This window comes from Barbatula barbatula (assembly GCF_947034865.1).
Source record: "Barbatula barbatula genome assembly, chromosome: 3".
In the NCBI taxonomy this organism is placed as follows: domain Eukaryota; kingdom Metazoa; phylum Chordata; class Actinopteri; order Cypriniformes; family Nemacheilidae; genus Barbatula; species Barbatula barbatula.
Genome location: NC_136764.1, coordinates 20,563,475 through 20,584,533, shown reverse-complemented (window position 1 = coordinate 20,584,533; position 21,059 = coordinate 20,563,475). Strand labels below are relative to the sequence as shown.

The following is a 21,059-nucleotide window of genomic DNA, read 5'->3' as shown; positions in this document are numbered from 1 at the left end:
ACAAAATAAAGTGATACTGTGTATCTGTATAACGTTACCATGTAACAACGTCAAATGTACTGTAACTACTGCGGCATATGTCTTTTTGCGGTTAAAGGTATCTAAAGTATGTACATTTTTTAATACTAGATTAGCCTATATCTTTACGGGACCAAGGACATGGTCAATTTGTCAGGTCTGCAGTGGAAGGAAGATTATGTTAATTCGCTGTTTATAATTAATATGTCACCATGTGCATGTACAACAAGAAAAATGATTAGTGGAAAAACAAACAAACCCAAATAGCCTGGCGTTTGTGTTATAGGGCTGAGATATATAAGGCTGATTGATTGTTGATACCTGTTCGTGGTTGATATAACCCATTCCACACTAGGGAGGTTTAAACATTTTAAATGGTCTTAAAATTGATAATATTATGTATAACATGATGTAATAATATGAATCCAGCATACGGTATTTCAGGAGGAATGCCTCATAAGGGCTGCTGCACACTACAAGACAATCGGGGTGAATTTGGGCCAGCTTTCAATCCTACCAATCGTCTTGATGGTAGTACCGATGATGTGACTTGATTTTGTTGTAGGTGTGTTAAGAGGGGTGGGCTAACCTGGTCCTGGAGAGTTTAGCTCCAAATGTCATCATTTACACACCCTCTTGTCATTTCAACCCTGTATGACTTTCTTTTTTCAGTAGAACACAAAAGAAAATTTCCTGAAGAATGTTGGTAACCGAACAGCACTGGAGCCCATTCACTTCAATTGTATGGACACAAAACCAATGCAAGTGAATGGAGGCCAGTTAAAAACATTCTTCAAAATATCTTCTTTTGCAAAATATAGAAAGTCATACAGGTTTGGAATTACAAGAGAAGTAAATGATGAAAAGGATTTTAACTATCACTTTAAGAGTGATTGAATCTGCTCGGGAGCACTTTAGGGCTGCTCAGATCAATAAATTGGATATTTACTGTTTTTTTGGGGAACCCAAGAGTACAAATGTACACGCATGATGTAACTTGTCACGTTATACAAAACGTACCCATGTAGAAAGTGAGCTGATGAAAGACAGAAGCATAACCACAGTGATGGCGCTGCCCGTCATCTTTATGTTCAGAGTAATCAGCATTCATATGCTTAACCTACAGTAATCTGGGCAACATTTTTAATGACCTTGGCATTACAAATGACGCACAGAATAGAAAGATGGCAGCAGTGCATTCATGTTTTTTATTAAAATATATACTTAAAAAATGTGAATATAAAACACTTGGACTTAACATTCATTCACACAAGCTCTGTGTGCTGCAGCTTTGTAATCTGCATGTTCTGCAAATCAAGCAAATTTCACACAAGCAAATGAAGTCGAGGAGAACTACCTTTCATCCAGATTTAAAAACACTGCCCTGTTCCTCAATGAGCTTGTCGGTGCTGTAAAGATAATGTTGCGATATTGTTTCAACAAGAGAGCAATTCAAAAGATGTGCAGAGAAGCTACGTCTTTATGCAATAAAACATTCTTTCAGGGCATCTACACTCACTTTCAAACTGAAATCATTCTGTAGCCCTATTCAGACATTGTTTTACAGGGGGACAAAAGTGACTCTTGCAATTACAGGGGATACAAGTGGTGCGTTTTTGCCTTATAAATCAAAGAGTCTTTCTTCCACCACGTGCAAGGAACTGTAACCTTATAGTTTGCGTCAACCTTGTTTCCACAGTTTAAAAATGATGTCTGTGATGTTTAAAGACAAAATGCAAGAAAGAATGCTGGGGTGTAATGATAAATTGCACATGTTTAATTCTATTGGTTAAGCCGCAAGCATGTGACCTGCAACTTTAAGAAGTTCTCTCTAAGGGTTTAGCTTTCATAATTCCGTTTTTACTTTTATTTTGTGTTAAAATTCAGTTTCATTTTTCAGTGCCAGATCTATTTATTTTTATTTATTTACATACAAACGGTTCAATTAAACCTCGAATATTGTAAAATCTCAATTTCCGTAAATATTTGAATCTGTTACAAGTTTCATTTTTTATGGCTCAATACTTTGATAAAATTGTAATTGTGAAACCAGTACCGTATCGTGTCATATATCACATCATTTATCGTGAGATGAGTGTGTCATTACCCCTAAAGGAAACAATAAAAATAATTTAAGATTCATTTTCTTTATAACCATTTTAATGTGGTATGTGTCTTGACAAGCCTAACCCTTCTCTCTTTCTGTATCCCTTATGAATTTGTATGCCTTGAGGCATTTTAACATACTATATCTGAATATATGTATCTGTATTACTGTTTGTAATTCTCGTTTTGGGATATGGTTCCCAAAACGTAGAGGAACAGGGAGTCCCGTGTAATCTGTCAAGATGAAGGCAGTCCTGTCATGTTTTTTTTTTGTTTATCGCAAGATCATCCATTCTTTTTTCTTGTCTTGTTATTTCTGCTAGTGAACAAAAAAACAATATCATCATCACAAAATCACCTTACCACGACACCGTCCACGAAAAATCCACCATGAAAGTGAAATTCAGCTCATGTTGTAGAAAACAAGGAGAAAGATTTCAGTTGATGCACCTCCTTTTTTCCCTTTGTCTTTTTTTCTGTTTCCTTTACGTCTCGCAGCCCAGAACGACAGCCAAGTTTACATATAGAGAAAATGAAGGTTCATTGAATGTCATCTTAATTGGCAACTCCCGTATCCTTCCCCATGTACATGTCAGCGAGCTTTTTAAACTGCGGTCCCCAGTTAGAGAGGTAATCATATTCATGGTCTCCCTCTGTCGCAGAAGACTCCAGAGAACTCAGTGACTCAGCAATTGATCCATTGCCCTCATAAGCATATGTGGCGAGGGAGTCATAGGGAGGTGCAAAAGGGTCTGTGTCATTTTCTTGCAGTCTGCTAATAATGAAATCCCTGACATTTGCACACTCCTTCATGGGTGAAGGTCTGAGATATGGAAACAGCATTTCGGGGATGATGTCACGTCTTAACTTGTTGCTCTCGATCACCTCCGGGTGGCGCAGTGTGCCGATGTCAAAGGCTTGTGTGTCCTCCTCACCACCACCCTCGTCATTATAGCTGACAACGTTATCCCTTACGTCCTCTTTGGACATGATCAGCGGTTCCTTTCTTCTCTGTTTCTTTAGAGCCGAGAACAGGACCACGATCACTGAGAAGAAAAGAGTAAACAGAAACTATATTTCGGAACATAAAATGGTTGGTGTTTTCAGCTGGTCCAAGATGATCTTTACTAGGGATGTGCTAAAATATAGATATAGCAAACTTTATTTTTTCACGATAGTCTAACCTGCTATTCGATAAATTTTTTTTATCACGTTTAACGCCATATACCGTACAGTCCATACAGCCAAGCAGGAGTGACCATGGTGCTCTAGCTTTCAGAGCCGACAAGTGGATGCACTTTGAGTTAAGATGCGCAGCCTATGTTTAGAGCGTGCATGAAACACGCATTCGACCCATCTTATTCACATGTGCTACCCACTAATGGGTGGTGAACCACAGTTGGTGAACCTCTGTGGAGGTCCATGCACGCCATGGCCACTATTTAAACCTCTTCTTAGACCGATTCCACATTAATACGTTTTCATTTAAAAAGAGAGTTTTTGTTTTTAAAACGCTGTCTGTCCACACTCGCGTTTTCCAAGTGCTGCCTATCCGTACTGAAACATAATGAAAACACGTAGCCTATATCCATGTAAAACATACTGTTAGACACTTTAACCTGTATAATTGCAAGCGCAGGGGCTTATTTACTTATGCCTTATGTTGCGGCAATGTAGAGGAAAGGCACAGAGGTTGGAATGTGGCACAAGACTATAAAGTATCAAAAACGAAAGTGAACCATCCTCACGCTCCGCTGCCGATCAACAACGGCAAGTTATTAGTTATTTCCTCTCCTAAAATGCAATCTAAAGTATGCACGAACTGACATTAACGCTATCAAACTTAAGAGCAACCAAAACAACCCTGCTGAAAAACTATAAAACCCTGACCAAAACCCATCTATCGTGATATGGATCATATCGCAAGTCCCTTGCCAATGCACAGCCCTAATCTTTACCTGGTTTCGAGAGCCGGTTAGTTGTTGTTAAAAGGCGGTTCACTGGCTTAGACTTGAAACCACCTATTCTGTTCCAGATACTATATGGGTGATTCTCATAAACTCTTGGTTTCAAGATATCAAACATGATTTTCTTAAACACTTGCGCTTCATTCTATTGGTTGAACTTCCAACTGTGACCTGCAGGTTTAAGAAGTTCTCTCGTGTTTGGCTTTCGTAATTCCGTTCTTAAATTTAATTTTGTGTTTTAGTTTTATCTTTCAGTGACAGGTCAATTAGTTTTTTTATTAATTTACATACAAACGGTTAAACCAAACCTTGATTATTGTAAATTTTGAATCTGTTATAAGTTAAAAAAAATTATTCTTTGTTCATAATATTGCGATACAATTGTAATTGTGAAACCAATACAGCATCGCACCGTGTCATATCATTACCCCCCTAATGGAAACAAATAATATAATGAAACATAAATTTACTTCATAACAAATGTTTATGTATGTGGTATGTGTCTCTATAATCTTCTCCCTTTATGTCTCCCTTATGAACTTGTATGCTTTGTAAGTATTGTAACATACCATATCTGTATCTGTCATACTGTTTGTAATTCTGGTATTGAGATATGGTACCATAAAAGTAGAGGAACAGGGAGTCCTCTCATGGTTTCTTTTGTTCTTTGTCACAAAATCATCCATTCACTTTGTTCTCAGCCTCGTTTTTTCTGCTAGTGCACAAAAAACAATATCCTCATCACAAAATCACCTTACCACGACGTCGTCCAAGAGCAATCTATCACCTTCTTTTTTCCCTTTTTGTCTTTTTTATGTTTAATATACAGCCCATAATATATATATATATCGCAGCCCAGAACGACATTTTACTAACAGTTAAACATAATTTAGAAAAAAAACTGTATCTCATTACTGAGATCTAAAAAACGATATTCTGTATACATAGTTTTCGGTCATTTGAGAACAGCTAGAAGAACATGCAGTTATCTTTTTCACAATATTTGAAAATGATAATACACTCACACCAGGACATGTTACGGTAATAATAATTTCAGCAGAAAAAGCTATAAAATACCAAAAATATATATTTTAGTATGATCACTTTTTGTGTTACTGAATTATAGGCTGTTTAAGAATTAACATCTTTATTCCCATAATGTTTCAGTGGTTTTGTGAGAGTGACCCGTACACCTCTGTCCAAATGTCAATGTGTATCATACAGTCTTGCATAAAAGACAGTTGATGTTGCACATTGTGCTGTGGCTTTTATCTAAAACCTCACTGGGATTACACCGTACACTAGTCTGTCAGGCAACATGGTTGTTAAGAAGCATGAAAATTGTACAGTGTGTGTCGGGCTTAAGCTGGATCTCCAGTAGACTTGTTTTTGTTTTCTCATAAATTGATGTGACATGGGTTATAAAAACAAATCTGGGGCATCACTGAGATAATGGTTATTGCATCCAAGCATAAGGTGAACATAAACTCACAAAGCAGGATAAGGATGCAGATGAGTATTGCCACTAGCGCTCCAGTGCTCAGGCCAGCAGAGAGCAGTAATGCATCAACGCTGCAGGAACGCATGTTGCCGGTGGCGTCACAGCTACACACACGAATGGTCAACGTGCTGGTACTGCTCTGGATGGGGTAGTCGCTGTCGGAGATAACAACTGGCAGATTGTAGACACTCATTTCACGCCTGTTAAATCCACTTCTTCTGGTCTGAATTCTGGCTGTGTTATCTGGGGGTAGGTGTTAAGAAAACATTCACACAGCAAGCGCTGAAGATATTATCTTATGCTGAGTCAAACAAAACATATAAATCTATTCTTCCCGGTGCCAACAAAATAAAAAGATTTAGTGCATGAATTTTACATAAGCTTCAAGATTTATACGTCAAAGGAAAGATTTATTCACCTTCATTATCAAAGATGGTGAAGTTTGGATTCGGGGAACTCAGACTGAATACAAATTTGTGACCCACAAGAGGTTCATCCGTGTCAATGGCACTGATTGTCTGTAGGAGCTGGAAAGGTAGACATAGCATATAAATATTTAAAACAAAAATAATGACACCTACTGTTTTAAACACTAAATAATAACATAAAAGTGTAGTTATAAATACCTGCCCAGCGTTTACATTCTCGCACACAAAAGTCTCATAAATCATGGCAAACTCCGGAGCATTATCATTTACATCCAAAACCTTTATCAAGACAGGAACACGGCTTCTTTGGTAAGGGTTATCTAGAGGAATAATGCAAAGAATAAAGCCAGATTGTTATTTTCTATTTGTTTACAGCGTTTTATCCGTATTTTGAAATTCGCAGTTCATTCCATTGTGCTTAAGGGTACACTCTTAAAAATAAGGGTGCTCAAAAGGTTCTTAACAGCGATGCCATAGAAGAACCATTTTCGGTTCCACAAATAACCATTCAGTCCAAGGTTCTGTAAAGGTCCATTTCTTTCTTACTTTTTTATAATCTGAAGAACTTTTTCGCCCCCAAGAACCTTTTGTGAAACAGAAAGGTAATCCAAAAGTCAAAGATTCTTTATGGAACATCAAAGAAGCTTTTGAAGCACCATTTTTAAATAATGTAACAGAAGTGTGCGTAACATTTATTTCAAATGCCCTTTCAGAAAAAAAAATCTATTTTTTTAAGGGCAAAGTGTATTTCATGCATTATGTATTCACATACTCATTTCGCTCGCCAAGATGGACAGGTTGTGCCACTTTGACACCTCCCTGTCAAGAGACCTCAAAATTGTGATGGATCCATTCTTGGGGTCAATGTTGTAAAGCCTCTCAGGGTCCGAGTGCTGATCTATTGCGTATCTATAGGAGGGTGTGAGAAATATATAAAAGAGACATTCATAGTCATATTAAATTCACTTAACAGTTGCACCGCTTTTTTATACAAAAACCTGCAATCCAGTTTTATCAGGCAGGCGTTATCTGAACTGTTTCACAATGTCATGTGTATTTTTTGCCTTACAGTGCCTTATTTAAAAAAGTCCCAATTTACATTGAACTATTACGGAACGTAAACTGAATGTTGTTTAAAGAAACATTTGTGTACATTTTCTAGCACTCAACGCAGCAGAATTTAGGTAAATGATGGAGAAGAGTCTCATAATAGGAATACATCCAGACACACTTAGCAGTTGAGCACACTTACCATATTTCAAAGAGCCAATTGAGGTGCAAATGCAGTGGTGGAGTGATGGTATACAGTCCTAGTAAATTATGCCAGATTGCGGTAATCTGCTGCAACCTACCAAACCAGAACTCAGAGCGGGCCTACAAGATGGGGAATTGCGGCGTGCAAATTGCATTCAGCACTAATAGTTGAACACGCTCGTAGAGTTACCTAATTTGCATAATTACTTCAGTGAATCGGGTCCCTGAAACAATACAGACGGTGCATGCAAATAAACAACACCATCAGCATGGCGCATTTCTTTTAGTGCATGTCCGTCCCCAGACACTGTAAGTACTGAATAGATAAAATCCTCACAGGATTGGGTAATCTGTAGCGTCGGGGTCCCAGGCTGTAATGATTCCAATTGCAGTGCCTTTTGGTGTATCCTCATTGACCTCAAAGACATACTGAGGCCTGCTGAAGACGGGTGGCTCGTCCACGTCTTTGGATGTGACCTTGACGATGGCTGTGTCTGAGAACGGCCCCAGATGAAGGAAATTGGGGTCCTGGTGCATGTTAGACACCTCCACTTTTACAGTGTACACTCGCTTGCTTTCATAGTCCAGTTTCTATGTGAAGGTCAAGAAGAGTGGTTGTACATATTTGTATGTTGCAAATGAGCATCGTAAACATCAGTACAGTGTTTTACCTTTTTGACAACAATAACACCCTCTTGGGTTATGTCATCTGTAATTATGTCAAGGTATTCTTTGCCATCTCCATCCATAATTCTGTATTTCATTTCAGCGTTCTCACCCTCATCCCCGTCATTGGCTTTGATTCGCCCCACTGTTGACCCAATATCCGCTGACTCATAGGTGCTTAGGTGGTAAGAACCTTTTAAAGAAAAGAGATTACGTTGGCTTCAGGCATACGGTTCACACCATTTATGCAATATAAATTTACGAGTTATCTTGTTATTGACTCACTCTTAATGCTGTTCCATACTTTCATTTATAAAACAAATACGTACTTCCGCTAAAATCTCAGCCAGCTAGGTCACTTCCACTTTCATAGCACTAAGGGGATTTTCACCAAGTGATAAAGATGTGTTTAGGAAGAAAATGTTCAAATTTCGGCGACCCGACAGCACCACGGGTCAGCATTGTTAAGTGCCTCTTTGATCATGCCTCTAGTAAGTGCAAAAGTTCACTTTCCTCCTTTTCATATTTGTTGATGTACCTTTGAACGGATAGCCTGAAGGGTTGTCGAAGTATGGCGAGGTGTTTGAATAATTAGACTCATGTTGTTGATCGTAATCCCATGTGCATCCCTACAGAGTTACAGAGCTGACAAAGATTTTGAGCGGAAGGATGTCATCGCTCCGTGTGCATATAATCTCTCAATCCCTAAAATTCTTTCTAATGTATTTTTTGTGTTCAATGGGTTTCTGTAAGGTGCAGGTTTGGAACAGCATATGAGCGTGAATGAATAATGACAGCACTTGCAAAATATTGACGTCGTACTGTAAGCAAAACGTGGTGGGCTGTCATTAACATCCGTTAAGGTGACGTTGACAATGGCGGTTCCAGACAGACCACCCATCTGTCCTGCCATGTCTTTAGCTTGTATAACCACCTGGTACTCATTTCTCACTTCCCGATCCATGTTAGACAGGGCTATCCTGACAATTCCTGCAGAAGAAAACAGAGTTTATCATCGAAATGATCACACAGGTTAACACAAAGGAAGCGACAAATGGAAATGTACTCATTTTCTCACCCTCATGTGGTTAATAACATATATGATGCACAAATGAAGATCATGTTTGGTCAATTCAGTACAATATGAAAGTAAATGAAACAAATGTTTATTGGTTAACAAAGTTTCAAAGAGTATATATGTGACGGCAGCAATTCTGCGTTGTCATGTAGGCACAATTTTACGTTAAAATTATTAGGTTGTTTTTTACTGAAATTAATTGGAGCGCATTAAACGTGTTCAGCAGGCAGTATATACATTTTGCTGACACTCTTGGGTGCTTTTTTAAGTGTCATATTGCCATTGTATTGCACTCACTCACCTGGATATTTATTTAATTCTCAGCTTTTGTGTTATAGAGAGGAAAGAAAGTCATACAGCTTCTCTGAACAACATGAGGGTGAGAAGAATACTTACAACTGGGGTTGCTGCAAAAATGAATTAAAGCATGCAACACAATTGTGCAAAAAAAATAAAAACTCCAAATGATTTTTAATGTAATTTTTTAGTTAATGGATTTGCATTCTTTATATTATCGCTAGATTTACCAAACTAAACTTCCACCAAAGGTTTATATAGAAAGGACACACAGTGTTCAGCAACACCGAACCTTCCTCACCCATCAAAAGGCACAAGCAAAAAATCACAATAGGTGTTGGCAGTGAATATATTTTTAGCCATATGTTTCGTAGACTCACCTGTCTCGGGCTCCACCGAGAAGTATGGTTGACCCTGCAGGATACTGTACACAAGTTTAGCACTGTTCCCATATGTGGCATCATCTGCATCGGTGGCGTTCACTTCGATCACAAAAGTACCTGCAAAATCCCAAACAAGTCTTTTTATTCTCTTAGTCGTTTCTTTTAAACCGAAGTGAGATCAATTGAAGTGGTGAGCATAAAAAAATACAATTAAAATCTCAAATTAAACCTAGAATCTAAATCAAACTGAGAGTGTTAGTCCATTGATGTTACAGTAGCTTTTGTACAGTTTAAAATTTATGTGCTAACAAATCAGGTTATCCCTTATATTTTTTTATATTAAAAACTATTTAACTAGGGATGCACCGATATGTACATTTCCCTCGATAACCAATAATTCTTTAACATTGGAAGCCGGTAACTGATATATTGGTCTTTGATCCCTAAGACTGAAACAAAAGGCAAAAAGTGGACAACTGCTTTTATTTGAAAACATCGACAGCAGAAAACAAAGTAACCATTAGTTCTCTTTTTTCCCCTGAAAGTTATGCACCAAGCCTACAGTTCTTCAAACCTTCAAACCTTTCGGGTATATTTTTTTATTTAATGAACAAATTATAGATCCAGAGCAACCCAGAAAATTAATGATAGCCACAAGTCTAACAGGTCTCAAGACAGAAAGCATTCATACAGCAGTCTGATTCAAACAATATGCTTTTGTTCCTGTAATTTACACATTCATAAATACTGAATCTACATACTGTACCCACATCAACAACCATGAATTCCATCGATTCCAGAGGAAATGATATATGATTTATCGGCTACAATATATCTGCCTAAATTACATTATCAGCTGATACCGATAACATTAAATATCACCATTTGTCGACTGATACCGATATGGCCGATAATTTATCGTGCATTACTAATATTAACAATATTTTGGTTTTGATTTGTTTTGAAATGTTTTGCATTGTCCCATTTGATTCCATGTGTTATTTTTAGCATAAATGAGTAAAGTCAATATCCAAATCATAAATGAAACAAATCTCCAGCAAAAAGCATCCTTTGAGAAAAGAGCTCTAGGTAGAAAGGTGGATCTATAAAATACATTTTCTGTCTAAGTAAGGAGTAAATGTAATTAAACGGTGTCTCCTGCTATTCATAATACCATGACAGTTACATTTCCTAGCCGCGTGCCATCTTTACATTTATTATCATGGGTTCAGTTTTAAAAAGGAAACAAATAGTTGTGTTGTTGTTTTGTTTTTAGAACTGCATTATTAGCATTCATTATATGGTTCAAAGACTGTAGTGCCTCTAACTCAGATTTACCTCCGTTCCTTAAATGAATAAACACAGATGAAATTGCTTTTGGCCTAGGGTTATGTGTCAGAAGGTAACCATAATGACGCCTTGTAATAGGACTCGCTCCTTGATTGAGGGCAATAATTTCATAAATAAGTTGTACGTTCTCTTATATTGGATTGGTACACGGGAGCCTGTATGAAGGAAGGAAGAGCATCATTAGATTTTCTTTGGGGAGCTGATACCAAACAGACTGCTGCACTGCTTGAGGACTGACTTGATTGGAAACAGGACAACCAGAGGTTATTATGATATTACTGAGAAGCAGCGTGAAGTCCCTGAATATTCATGTACTGTGAATATGTATGGTGGCATGTCACCGCTAGAACAGAGCCACTGATTGTGTGAGACAGTGCTGATAGATGATGTGGGAATGGGAATTAGATGTAAATAGAAAATGTGATAAGATGAACAAATAGAATCTCCTCCATCAGGAGCTACATCAGGGCTTGGGGGAGACGATGCCTTGTGGGCATCTATATCTGTTTAATATTTGCATATGACAGCCTGTGAAGCGCCTTGTAAATCGTTTCAAAAGGTGCAATGTAAATAATGCTTCACTCACTTATTATTTAAGAAATGGTGTGACTATTCATAAAAAACAATGTTTAAGTAATATGGTTGCTATTTATTAGTAGGATCATGGAATGGGTTCACATAGGCTATACTACAAGCTCTCTCGCTGAAGAACAAGTCATTTTGCCGATTTTTCCCATTGCCAATTCAGATCTGTAAAATGCCCCGGGTGGGACAATAGCATGATGCAGGGGCTAAAAAATACTAGTAATGACATCAGCTATTTGTGAAATCACGCATAAAGGATGATATACGACAAGCGGCGAACGTGACTGACTCTTATTTTGTAATCACAAAATGGAACACCCTTTTCTATTACCACATGAGACCAAGTATAAAGAAAAAACTTGAATTGAAAACCAGTAACACAGAGCCATCCTTTACCTCAAAATACTGCAGTGACAGAAATATCACACCTCTTTGCAGTATCCTCGCATGACACATAAATGAACTTCAAATAGCAACAACGGGAGAAAAAGTAATTTTCATTCACTCACCGACGTCTGACATTTCAGGTACACTGGCACTGTAGACAGCCTGGGTAAATTTGGGCTCATTGTCATTGATGTCATGTATCTTGACAATGAATTCGGTGGCAGGCTCCAGAGGGAGGCCAGTAATCTTGTTGAAAGCTTGAGCCTGCAGTGTGTAAGAGGCCTTTTCCTCTCTGTCCAGTCTCTGAGTGGCATGTAAATCCCCAGACTTCTCATCGATACGGAAAACCGTGCCCGCACCTTCCCCAGAGAGAACGTATCTGGCGGTTCCATCACCACTGTCTTTGTCCGAGCGAAGCTGTTTTGGCAAAAAGCAGACTGCAGCTTAACCCAAGTTTAAACGCGTTGTAAAACGCAAATTTAACATTTGGCACATACGGTAATGCGCACCTGAGCTTTAATCAAACGTTAGAGTCGTCCTTCCTATAGCTGTAAAATGGTAATCCGATGTGCTGCCATGTTTTATTCACTCGTGGACTTTGAGCAAGCACGCAGTTATATTTCCAATCATGGTTAGCAACCTTTAAGAAGAAGCTCTTGGAGTGAAAGCTCTCTGGGGACAATAGAAACTCATAAAAGCCAGATTCGTACAAGTCTTCAGAACGTATTCCATTAAATACTAATGAAGCTTTTAGTCCTTTTAACCACAGAGCTAGCTTTTTTACATCATTGCTAGTGGCGTTTCTGAGAAAATATTCAGGCTTGCAGAACATGACCACAATGACCAATGCGCAATTTTAAACATTTTAATAGGGACAGTAGTATCTGAATTTTTAATCTTTGCACTCACTGTTCTCATAATTTTCCTCTTTAGTTACCAGAGCCACAATAAGAAATAATGTAAAAATATTACTAATAATACACAAATTGATAGTAACTACCCGGTTGAAAAAACAGCACATGCTTGTTTGGTATGTCTTGATGCTGGTTTGTGCTGGTCATGTGCTGGGCCGTTGCTGGTTAGTTTATTTGGCCAAAAATGTGTTTATTTGGCCAAATGCCATCCCACTGTCCCTTTCTGATGCCTGACCGACGGGATACATTTAGGCCTGTTCTAATAGGCACAAATGAATTAAATAACAAATCTACCGAGCAGGTGTTTTATGAGTTTATGAGTGCAGATGTAGGTCCAACATCAGGTCATGAAGTCATTAGAGTCACAGAGGCATGTAATGCGTTTATCCTGAGCTCTAAAAGGCTGTTTTTAGAAAGAGCCAGAGGGCAAAATCCACCGGCTGACTGCTCAGTAGGATCTCGCAACAAACTAGCCTTTTTGCCATCCACGCTGACTGACAGGAAGGTCAAATGAAAGGCGCTGGAGCTTTGTGATGCAGGCAGACAAGGAGATTGGTAAATAGAATCTTTTTGTCATTTAGATCTTATATAAAGTGTAATGAAGCCGTCACCAAGTTATGCAAACGCACAAAGATTTTACACATTCGGGCTTGTTTAATGTGCCGTGGTTTGCTATTGAGTTTCCAAAAATGTCTTAAATGTTAAAAGATGCATTATTTAGGGTAAAACTGATTGTGGCGTTCTGCGTTTTTCTACTTCTGTACATAAGCAGAACAATCAGTGCTTTAATAATAGGGACTGCTCTGTTGAATGTCAGTATGGGCTCTTCTTTCATGTTTAATGTGGCATAAATATAGCATGCCGGTGAACTGCAGTCTGATGAATTGCAGTCCCTTCCTTCACAGAGCCACTGCAGATGGGTGGAAAGTCAATGGGGGGAATGAAAAAGAGTGAGTGAAATAGCCCATAATTGTTGATTCCTGTCAGGTCTCCGGCGAGCCTCTTTATCCTGAAAATGAGAGCGGTAAAGACTAAACTCTGCTCAAGTATTCTGTCTCAGCACTATTCTCGTCCACTCTCGTTCGCTCTCTGTCTTGTGAATATTCATGCCTCAGCGACTGTGTAATTCATATTTGCGCTACTTTATTTGCTTTGATGATGGCATCGAGTTTTTCCAAGGTCCTGCCACACAGCGCCGTGTTCAAATACAGTGTCAAACCGCATAAAGCTCAGGAAAATGAAAGCGGAATACAAAAATGATGCAATTTCCATTTCTCGCATCTTCTCTGAGCACTGTTTTGTAAGACAAGGTAGATCATTTTGGAGCTACAGTGCAATGCAAGTTATCACAGTCTCTCACCTTGCCGACATACTGAGAGTTGCTTCCTGTGTATTCCTCCGACAGGAAGAATTGCCTCCACATCCAATCCCTCCTGAATCTGTGCAGCACCGTTTTATCTTCTTCCATCAGATGATTCCAGTTGTGAAGGAGATTTCCATCACTCCTCTCTAGCAATATGACTGGAGAGCTCAGGTGGGGAAAGATCAGTGGGAGCAGCCAGAGGAAGTGATTCATTATCATCGTAGCCAATCGATCGTCGAGACGACCGCAAGTCCGTACGAATAAACTAAGAAGAGGGGCAGCGCTGAATCGAAAGCAATGTAGATGGCAACATCAGCAACCCTGACATTGTTGAACTGGCTTTGATCCTCCTTTGATTCCCTATAAAAAATAATTAAATCAAAAAAGTTACAGTGTTGGTGGAGGTCATTGCGGCCCTTGTCAAGATGCAACACCCGTTTTCAACGCTGTAAGCCTTTGTAAGCATGTCCCGCGGGCCCCTCAGTTTATTCACTTAACAAAAATGGAGCCTCGAGCAAATGCCTGCATATAACTCAAATGACTACGTCAGTAAACATTACATACTAGATCAGGGTTACGTTCAGAACAGAATTTGGCTCTTGGGTGAGTTAAGGTCTTCGTTATGAATCGATCCAGATAACATTTCATCAACACGAACTGATAAGCACCGAAAACAAAGTCTGCAAGTGAATGAAGTCACGAGACAACCCTTATTATCGAATTGATCTCTTTTTCCAATGCTATCTTCTGTTCTCTTGTCATCTTAATATGTTCCGCGTACAAATCGATTTCCCGAGAGTACCATTGTATGGCTGTTGCAACTACATTTGACAACATAAAAAGCAACATATATAAAGGGATCAATAGCAGAGCTTGATTATATATCACTGAATGTCTCGGGTTTGATTCAGATGCTGGTCACACTATGTAAAAGCTCTTGCGCGCACTGCCGCAAATAGTGATTGCCGTTGGCAGAGCGGCTTGCCGCTGTGTTGATGCCTTAGCTTTCAGGCTGAGTGTTTAACCATGACAGCCGATGTGCGATACATTCAATTAACTTGGACTAAGTGAAACACTATTCACCTCCTTTTTGGCTCTTTAAGAGAAATTTACCCTTAAATGCTTGATCTGAATGTCTCAATATGTTTCAGTGCCTTTCTGAAAAGATATCAACCTTGCCGTTAATTTACCGGACCGCACACAAACATATCGTTTAACACAGCTCTGGTGAGCGTATTTAGCTGTCGGATTTGTGGAATGAGATGCTACGTTGTAATAACCAACTATCTTTATGACCACTCACATCTTGGTATATTCATAGCATTATGTCTGCCTGTGGGTTTGTAGACGATAGATGGACATAATATATTTGTAGAATAATTTCTTTGTAATTTGTAAACCAGACATGATTAGTTTCAAATGCGTTTTTCCTGATCATTGAATGAAGCTTGCCTGGCAGAGCGTAGCTCCAGCAATGCCAAGGTCATGGGTCCAAACACAAATCGAAAATATGTTTACCTTGAATGCACCATAGAACTTGGTTAAAGGGATAGTTCACCCAAAAATGAAAATCGTGTCATCTTTAACTCACCGTAGTTTCTTTTCAAACCTGTATGACTTTCACAAAACATATTTGAAGAATAACGGCGGTACCCATTCACGTGCATTGGTTTTGTGTCCAGACAATAGAAGTGAATGGGTAACGCCGTTGTTTAGAATATTTTGAAGAATGTTCAAGTGTTAGTTCACCCAAAAATTAAAATAACTTCATAATTTACTCACCCTCAGATTGTTCCAAACCTTTATACATGTATTTGTTCTGCTAAACACAAAGGAAGATATTTGTAAAAATGACAGTAAGCGTGCAGATCTCGTCCCCCATTTACTGCCAAATAGTAGGGAAAATAAATACAATGGGAGTCAATGGGGGATGAGATCTGCTCGGTTACTGACATACTTACAAATATATTCCTTTGTGTTTAGCAGAACAAATACTTGTATAAAGGTCCGGAACAATCTGATGCTGAGTAAATGATGACAGGATATTCATTTTTGGGTGAACTCTCCCTTTAATAACATTATTCAGAATATCTTCTTTTTATGTTCTGCAAAAGAAAGAAAGTCATACAGTTTTGAAATGACATGAGGGTGAGAAAATGATGACAGAATGTTCATGTTTGAGTGAACTATCCCTTTAAGCTCTGCCAATTTTTGCATGTATTTGCATGTTGTATTTACCATACAACATTGCTGTGTAAATATCGATTTGACTGTTCAATTTGGTTTAATAAAGTGCTGTTTACTTCCTTGTTAATTCCCCTCCTTGCCCTGGGCTTGAATAAAACCATTCCTGTTTTGTAACATGTAATCCACTTTGATTATTATTGTGATTAAATGCCGCAGTTATAATATAAACTCTTTCCATGAGCCTTATTAGAATATTAATCCTAGATGCTCGCTGAATAACAAGCAGCCTTTGACACCTCATGAATTTTAAGTTAAAAGTGGTCAGCGATATGGCCAAGGAGAAATAGATGGGCATTAGATACGCTCACGGGACATTCCGTATATCACCTATTAATTAGAGAATTACTATTAAAGTCCTCAGCTTCCAGTCAAGTACGCTTAGTCCTTGTATCCAAGTCATTGCGGCGTCGAATCAGGAATCCTTAATGGTAGATAATACCTGCTTTTCCTCCACCTTCTACCATTCTATGCAAATGTAATGCAAATATACCCATTAGTGTCCTTTCCGTATGTATAACACATGCACGGAAAACTAAATGAGCATCTCTGTTTAAGCTCATCTGTGTGTAAGAAATAAGCCCCAGATGCAACAGTTACCACTTGGTGGAGCCCAAGACCTTTTTCAGCGCTCTCCTTCAAGGATGGATCTCTCCATCACTCCATCCTGGACGGCTCTCGCAGCTGGCCTCTCTCTTGCAATATTAATGCCCTGTCTTCTTTGTTTTGAAACTTTGGTACAGATCAGATATGCACCATGTTGATTGCCTGCCTGGAGGACCTGCTTTGATTCTAGGTTCGCAGACTCAAGGCAATCATTTACACCCAGAGTTATTAGACAGAACACTTTCTCTGATTTCGTGTGGCAGTGAGGATCTAATGAATTCAAGAGCGAGTTTGGGTAGGAGCTGATGGGGGTCCTGTCTGATTTTAAAAATGATGCGTGTTGTCAGAGAAGGGCAGTGAGGTGGGGAGGGTTGCTCGATACATACGTACGCTGTTAACAGTGCCGTGGCGTATAACTCCGTTTGGGATTCAGACTGATGCTCCCTCGTTGGAAGTTAATGTCTTGCAATTACTAGTTTAGCTGTTTTCAATCATCCACCTGTTAAAATGGTTTGCTTTTGCCTCAGGTTAGTACATAAATATTATTGCCTGTCACAAAAGAAATAAATTGATTGTATCTTTGGCCTCATAATGAGGCAAATTGCCTCGTATAGGACCACCTCATCGTGAGGCAGAAAGCAGGGAAGATAAAAGAGAGAAAATGATAGCGAGAGACACGCAGAGAGGGAGAGTTGAGAGTGGAAGCATGTGGGGCTTTATCTCATGATTTATCTCTGCGTTGAAAGCCAATTATACATGTGACACTGGCTCAGAGGAAGTGTGCGCTTTAATTTGTGTGAAACAGTCATGCCATTATGTGTTCACGTTGGATGTATAAATCACTGACGCCATACAATGGCTTGAGTCGAGCTCGGTGGCTCAGAAGCACAGAGCTTAAAAATCTGATGGGTTGCCAAACCATCTGAAGTCTATGATACTAATGAATCAAAGCTTTACGTAGATATCGTTTGACGGGGCTGTTAGTTGTTTGAAAGGTTATATTAAATACATACACCAGAATGAATTCTTATTAGCAGTTTTGCGCTATGCTCACATTGATTTGTCTACAGTCTTGAATTTAAATGTTGCGTTTGTACCCAAGTGGTGGAGAACGGCTATCCTTCCCTACAAGAACACTTTAGATAGCCGCTTAGGCAGGTTTAGTGTTGCGGCTTTGGTCAGTGTACTCTCCGAATCTGTACTGCTTTAGTTAAACCCTGGGTTAAGGATGCCAAACAGCCACAGTGACACATGAAAGCCATTCCCGTTCGTCGGGCTTTGATGCGTCTTTGTCGAGGATCAAACATGCACAGATCTCCCGACACGTGTACACGCCTTCCTGTAAAAAGCTATGATGCGATCAATCAGATAAAACAGAGGAGGATGTTTGAAAGTTCAGCTGCAGTCGCAACTCCTTTTTGGGGGGTAAACTTTAACCAGAAATGGATGATTTTCTTAATATAATAATTGCAAGCTAAAATGATGCCTGAACCATTATGCAACACACACACACACACATGCATAAAAATATATTTTTTGTACAATCCAACAGTATACAAACACAAGTACAAACACAATACTAGCTATATCAGAGCCTCAAAAGGTGCTGTGGGTTTAACTAAACACTATGCTTTTACTATTTTGTATTTTATAATGCTTTATTTTTCGATATTCTTTTACATTTACAGTGTATTTTTTACATTTTCTGTTTCGTATAAGCTTTATACTTCCTGAGCTTGTGACCATCCAAGGCTTGCTCACCTGCACCCACATAACAAAAAGGCAATGCTCCATCACCAGTGCAGAGCACAAATCAAAGAGCAGATGGCATTTGTTATTATGTAGCACGTCTGTTGTATTACGACAAATGGAAAAGGCCATAAAAATGCGACACATGTTGAGGTTATTACCCTGAAAACACAGTTTAGATTTTAGTTTCCAACACCTCATTAATTGTCACAAGAACTAACAACTAGTTACTGAATAACCATTCTTTTCATGTAATTCAAATTTGAAGCTCAAACGTAGCATAACTCAAGGCTCTTACCTTAACAAAACGGTCCCCTTTGCTCTTCTCGGAGCATGTCATCCTCATGGAAATACGATGCTGGCTTCTGTGCTTGCCTCTTGGCAGCGCTCAGATTTCAAGACTGACTACAGTTGTGTGTGAGTCTCCAGCTGCCTCTCTCTCTCTCTCTCTCCCTCCCTCTATCACTCACTCTCTCACACATAAACCCCTCTCTCTCTCTCTCTACATCCTTTCTTTCTTGCTCTGCTGGAAAAGGATGCAGTTTGCAGAGGGGAGCATGCTCTGATTGGTTGCCATTCATAAGATTGTGATTGGGGATGGAGTTGACTTGCGGTGGGGGGGGGGGGAGTCAAGCGAGAGACCAATGTTGGCTGAAGACCAGGGCATTAAAATGAGGACAGTGGGTTTAACACAGCAGGCATGATGACTTTCAAGAAATAAATCTTGGACTAAAACATTGTTAAAGGCCAAGCCCCAGGGATATCTGACACGCTTAAAACTGCAAATCTATGTTTCAACGTAAAGAAGGGACAGCAGTTTTCATCGCGCTCATAAGCACAAATATAACTGTCAGTTTTATCTGCAGAGCAAATAAATCAGATCACTAAGTGGAGCTGACAGTCTTATTCAACAAAAGAAGGAGTTGTATGCAGTTGAAAGGACATCGGAAGGGCAGTACAATGAAATTCGGGGGAAATACAAAAATATGGAATTTTGGTAGAGACCGGGGCTAGTTGTCAGACGGTGAATATTTCAGTTATAGGTATATACCTTAATGTCTACAAAAACAATTGACCGACATCTATTTTGTTTCCTTGAATTTTGGGGCATGTTGTCACACGATTTAGGATATTTATCAAAATGGCATCTGGCAATAAAAAGCCTTTCACTTGCTTTTGTGCAAAACACAAACAATTTATTAAGTTCTAAACAAAGGTTGTCAATTGTTTCACTGTACATGCTGTATACTGTATATAACGTTTTTATTATGACAATTCACATGGCACCCCTGATCCACACCAACAATCATCCAACCAATTTGCAGTAAAAATAAAACAAGCCCAACCCCCTATTTTGTTCTGTCAATACTTATTAAAAGTACATCACGTTACTCAAGTCAAGTCGGTCGTATGATTATTATGAAGGTCTGGGAACTTGGGCTATCATTGGCCAAGGCCCACCCAAGAGGTAAAGCAACCAATCACGTTTCGTTTTGTGCCGCGTCGTGTTTAAAGATGTGGAAATGACTGGTGTACATTCACGAACGTGTCAAAAGTTAACAGCAACAATGTTGATACTTTTAAGAATTTACCGTTTAGGCAATCGTGGAGAATTCTTATTGCAACCAATGTAAAAATAAGCGCTAACTTCTTCAATCAGATTGCTTTGTGTTGTCCCCAGGTGGACCGTTAAAGAACGCTTCGGGAAATCCTGTAGAATTCAACCATCAGATGATGACTTTGAACTTGCTGAAGTGTGCCTTATTCATTTGACGTTAATCGCAACTTAACAGGGACATTAAAGTCAAACTATGGGAATCCATGAAGATCCATATGATTTGTTTCTCTTTCATAACAAAATTGCTAAAAGTTGACACACAGGGCTTTTTATTGTGTGTACAGTATGCAGTGTGTGGATAAGTGTCACCACGGATAAGTGGTGCAGATGAGAGTGTATTGAATATGTTCTGACTCTCTCTGAGCTAGGAAGAGCCAAGGTGGAGATGGCAAATACAGCTTTTCATTTCAGCCCTGCTTTGATGTGCTATAGGAGGTGGATCAAAGACCACACCAATGTATCTGTCCTAAAGCGCAGGTGTTGGGAGAACTTCCAGTCAGTGTATTAGGATACGAATAAACAAATACGTTTGTAATACGCCACAT

General features: G+C 39.0%; 1 protein-coding gene across 1 annotated transcript; it reads right to left on the bottom strand.

Moving 5' to 3' along the window:
• Window positions 1–1,213: 1,213 nt before the first annotated feature.
• On the bottom strand, window positions 1,214–19,299 carry cdh10a (cadherin 10, type 2a (T2-cadherin)). The gene is made up of 12 exons (XM_079452673.1): window positions 19,195–19,299; window positions 14,295–14,657; window positions 12,143–12,437; window positions 9,696–9,815; window positions 8,763–8,930; window positions 7,946–8,133; window positions 7,612–7,865; window positions 6,793–6,929; window positions 6,219–6,340; window positions 6,011–6,119; window positions 5,584–5,835; window positions 1,214–3,170 (listed from the first exon to the last, which is right to left on the bottom strand). Exons 2-12 carry the CDS (start codon window positions 14,514–14,516, stop codon window positions 2,680–2,682), a joined length of 2,358 nt encoding a protein of 785 aa, XP_079308799.1. The 5' UTR covers window positions 14,517–14,657; window positions 19,195–19,299; the 3' UTR covers window positions 1,214–2,679.
• Between the last annotated feature and the right edge of the window lie 1,760 nt (window positions 19,300–21,059).

What these genes read in the sequence shown, in the direction of transcription:
- cdh10a (XM_079452673.1), bottom strand. Translation starts at nt 14,516, where the DNA reads ATGATAATGAATCACTTCCTCTGGCTGCTCCCACTGATCTTTCCCCAC. An exon ending in GTGTTATTGTTGTCAAAAAG is followed by an intron (nt 7,866 to 7,945) that starts GTAAAACACTGT and finishes ACCTTCACATAG; the next exon opens with AAACTGGACTATGAAAGCAA. An exon ending in CACCATCTTTGATAATGAAG is followed by an intron (nt 5,836 to 6,010) that starts GTGAATAAATCT and finishes ACCTACCCCCAG; the next exon opens with ATAACACAGCCAGAATTCAG.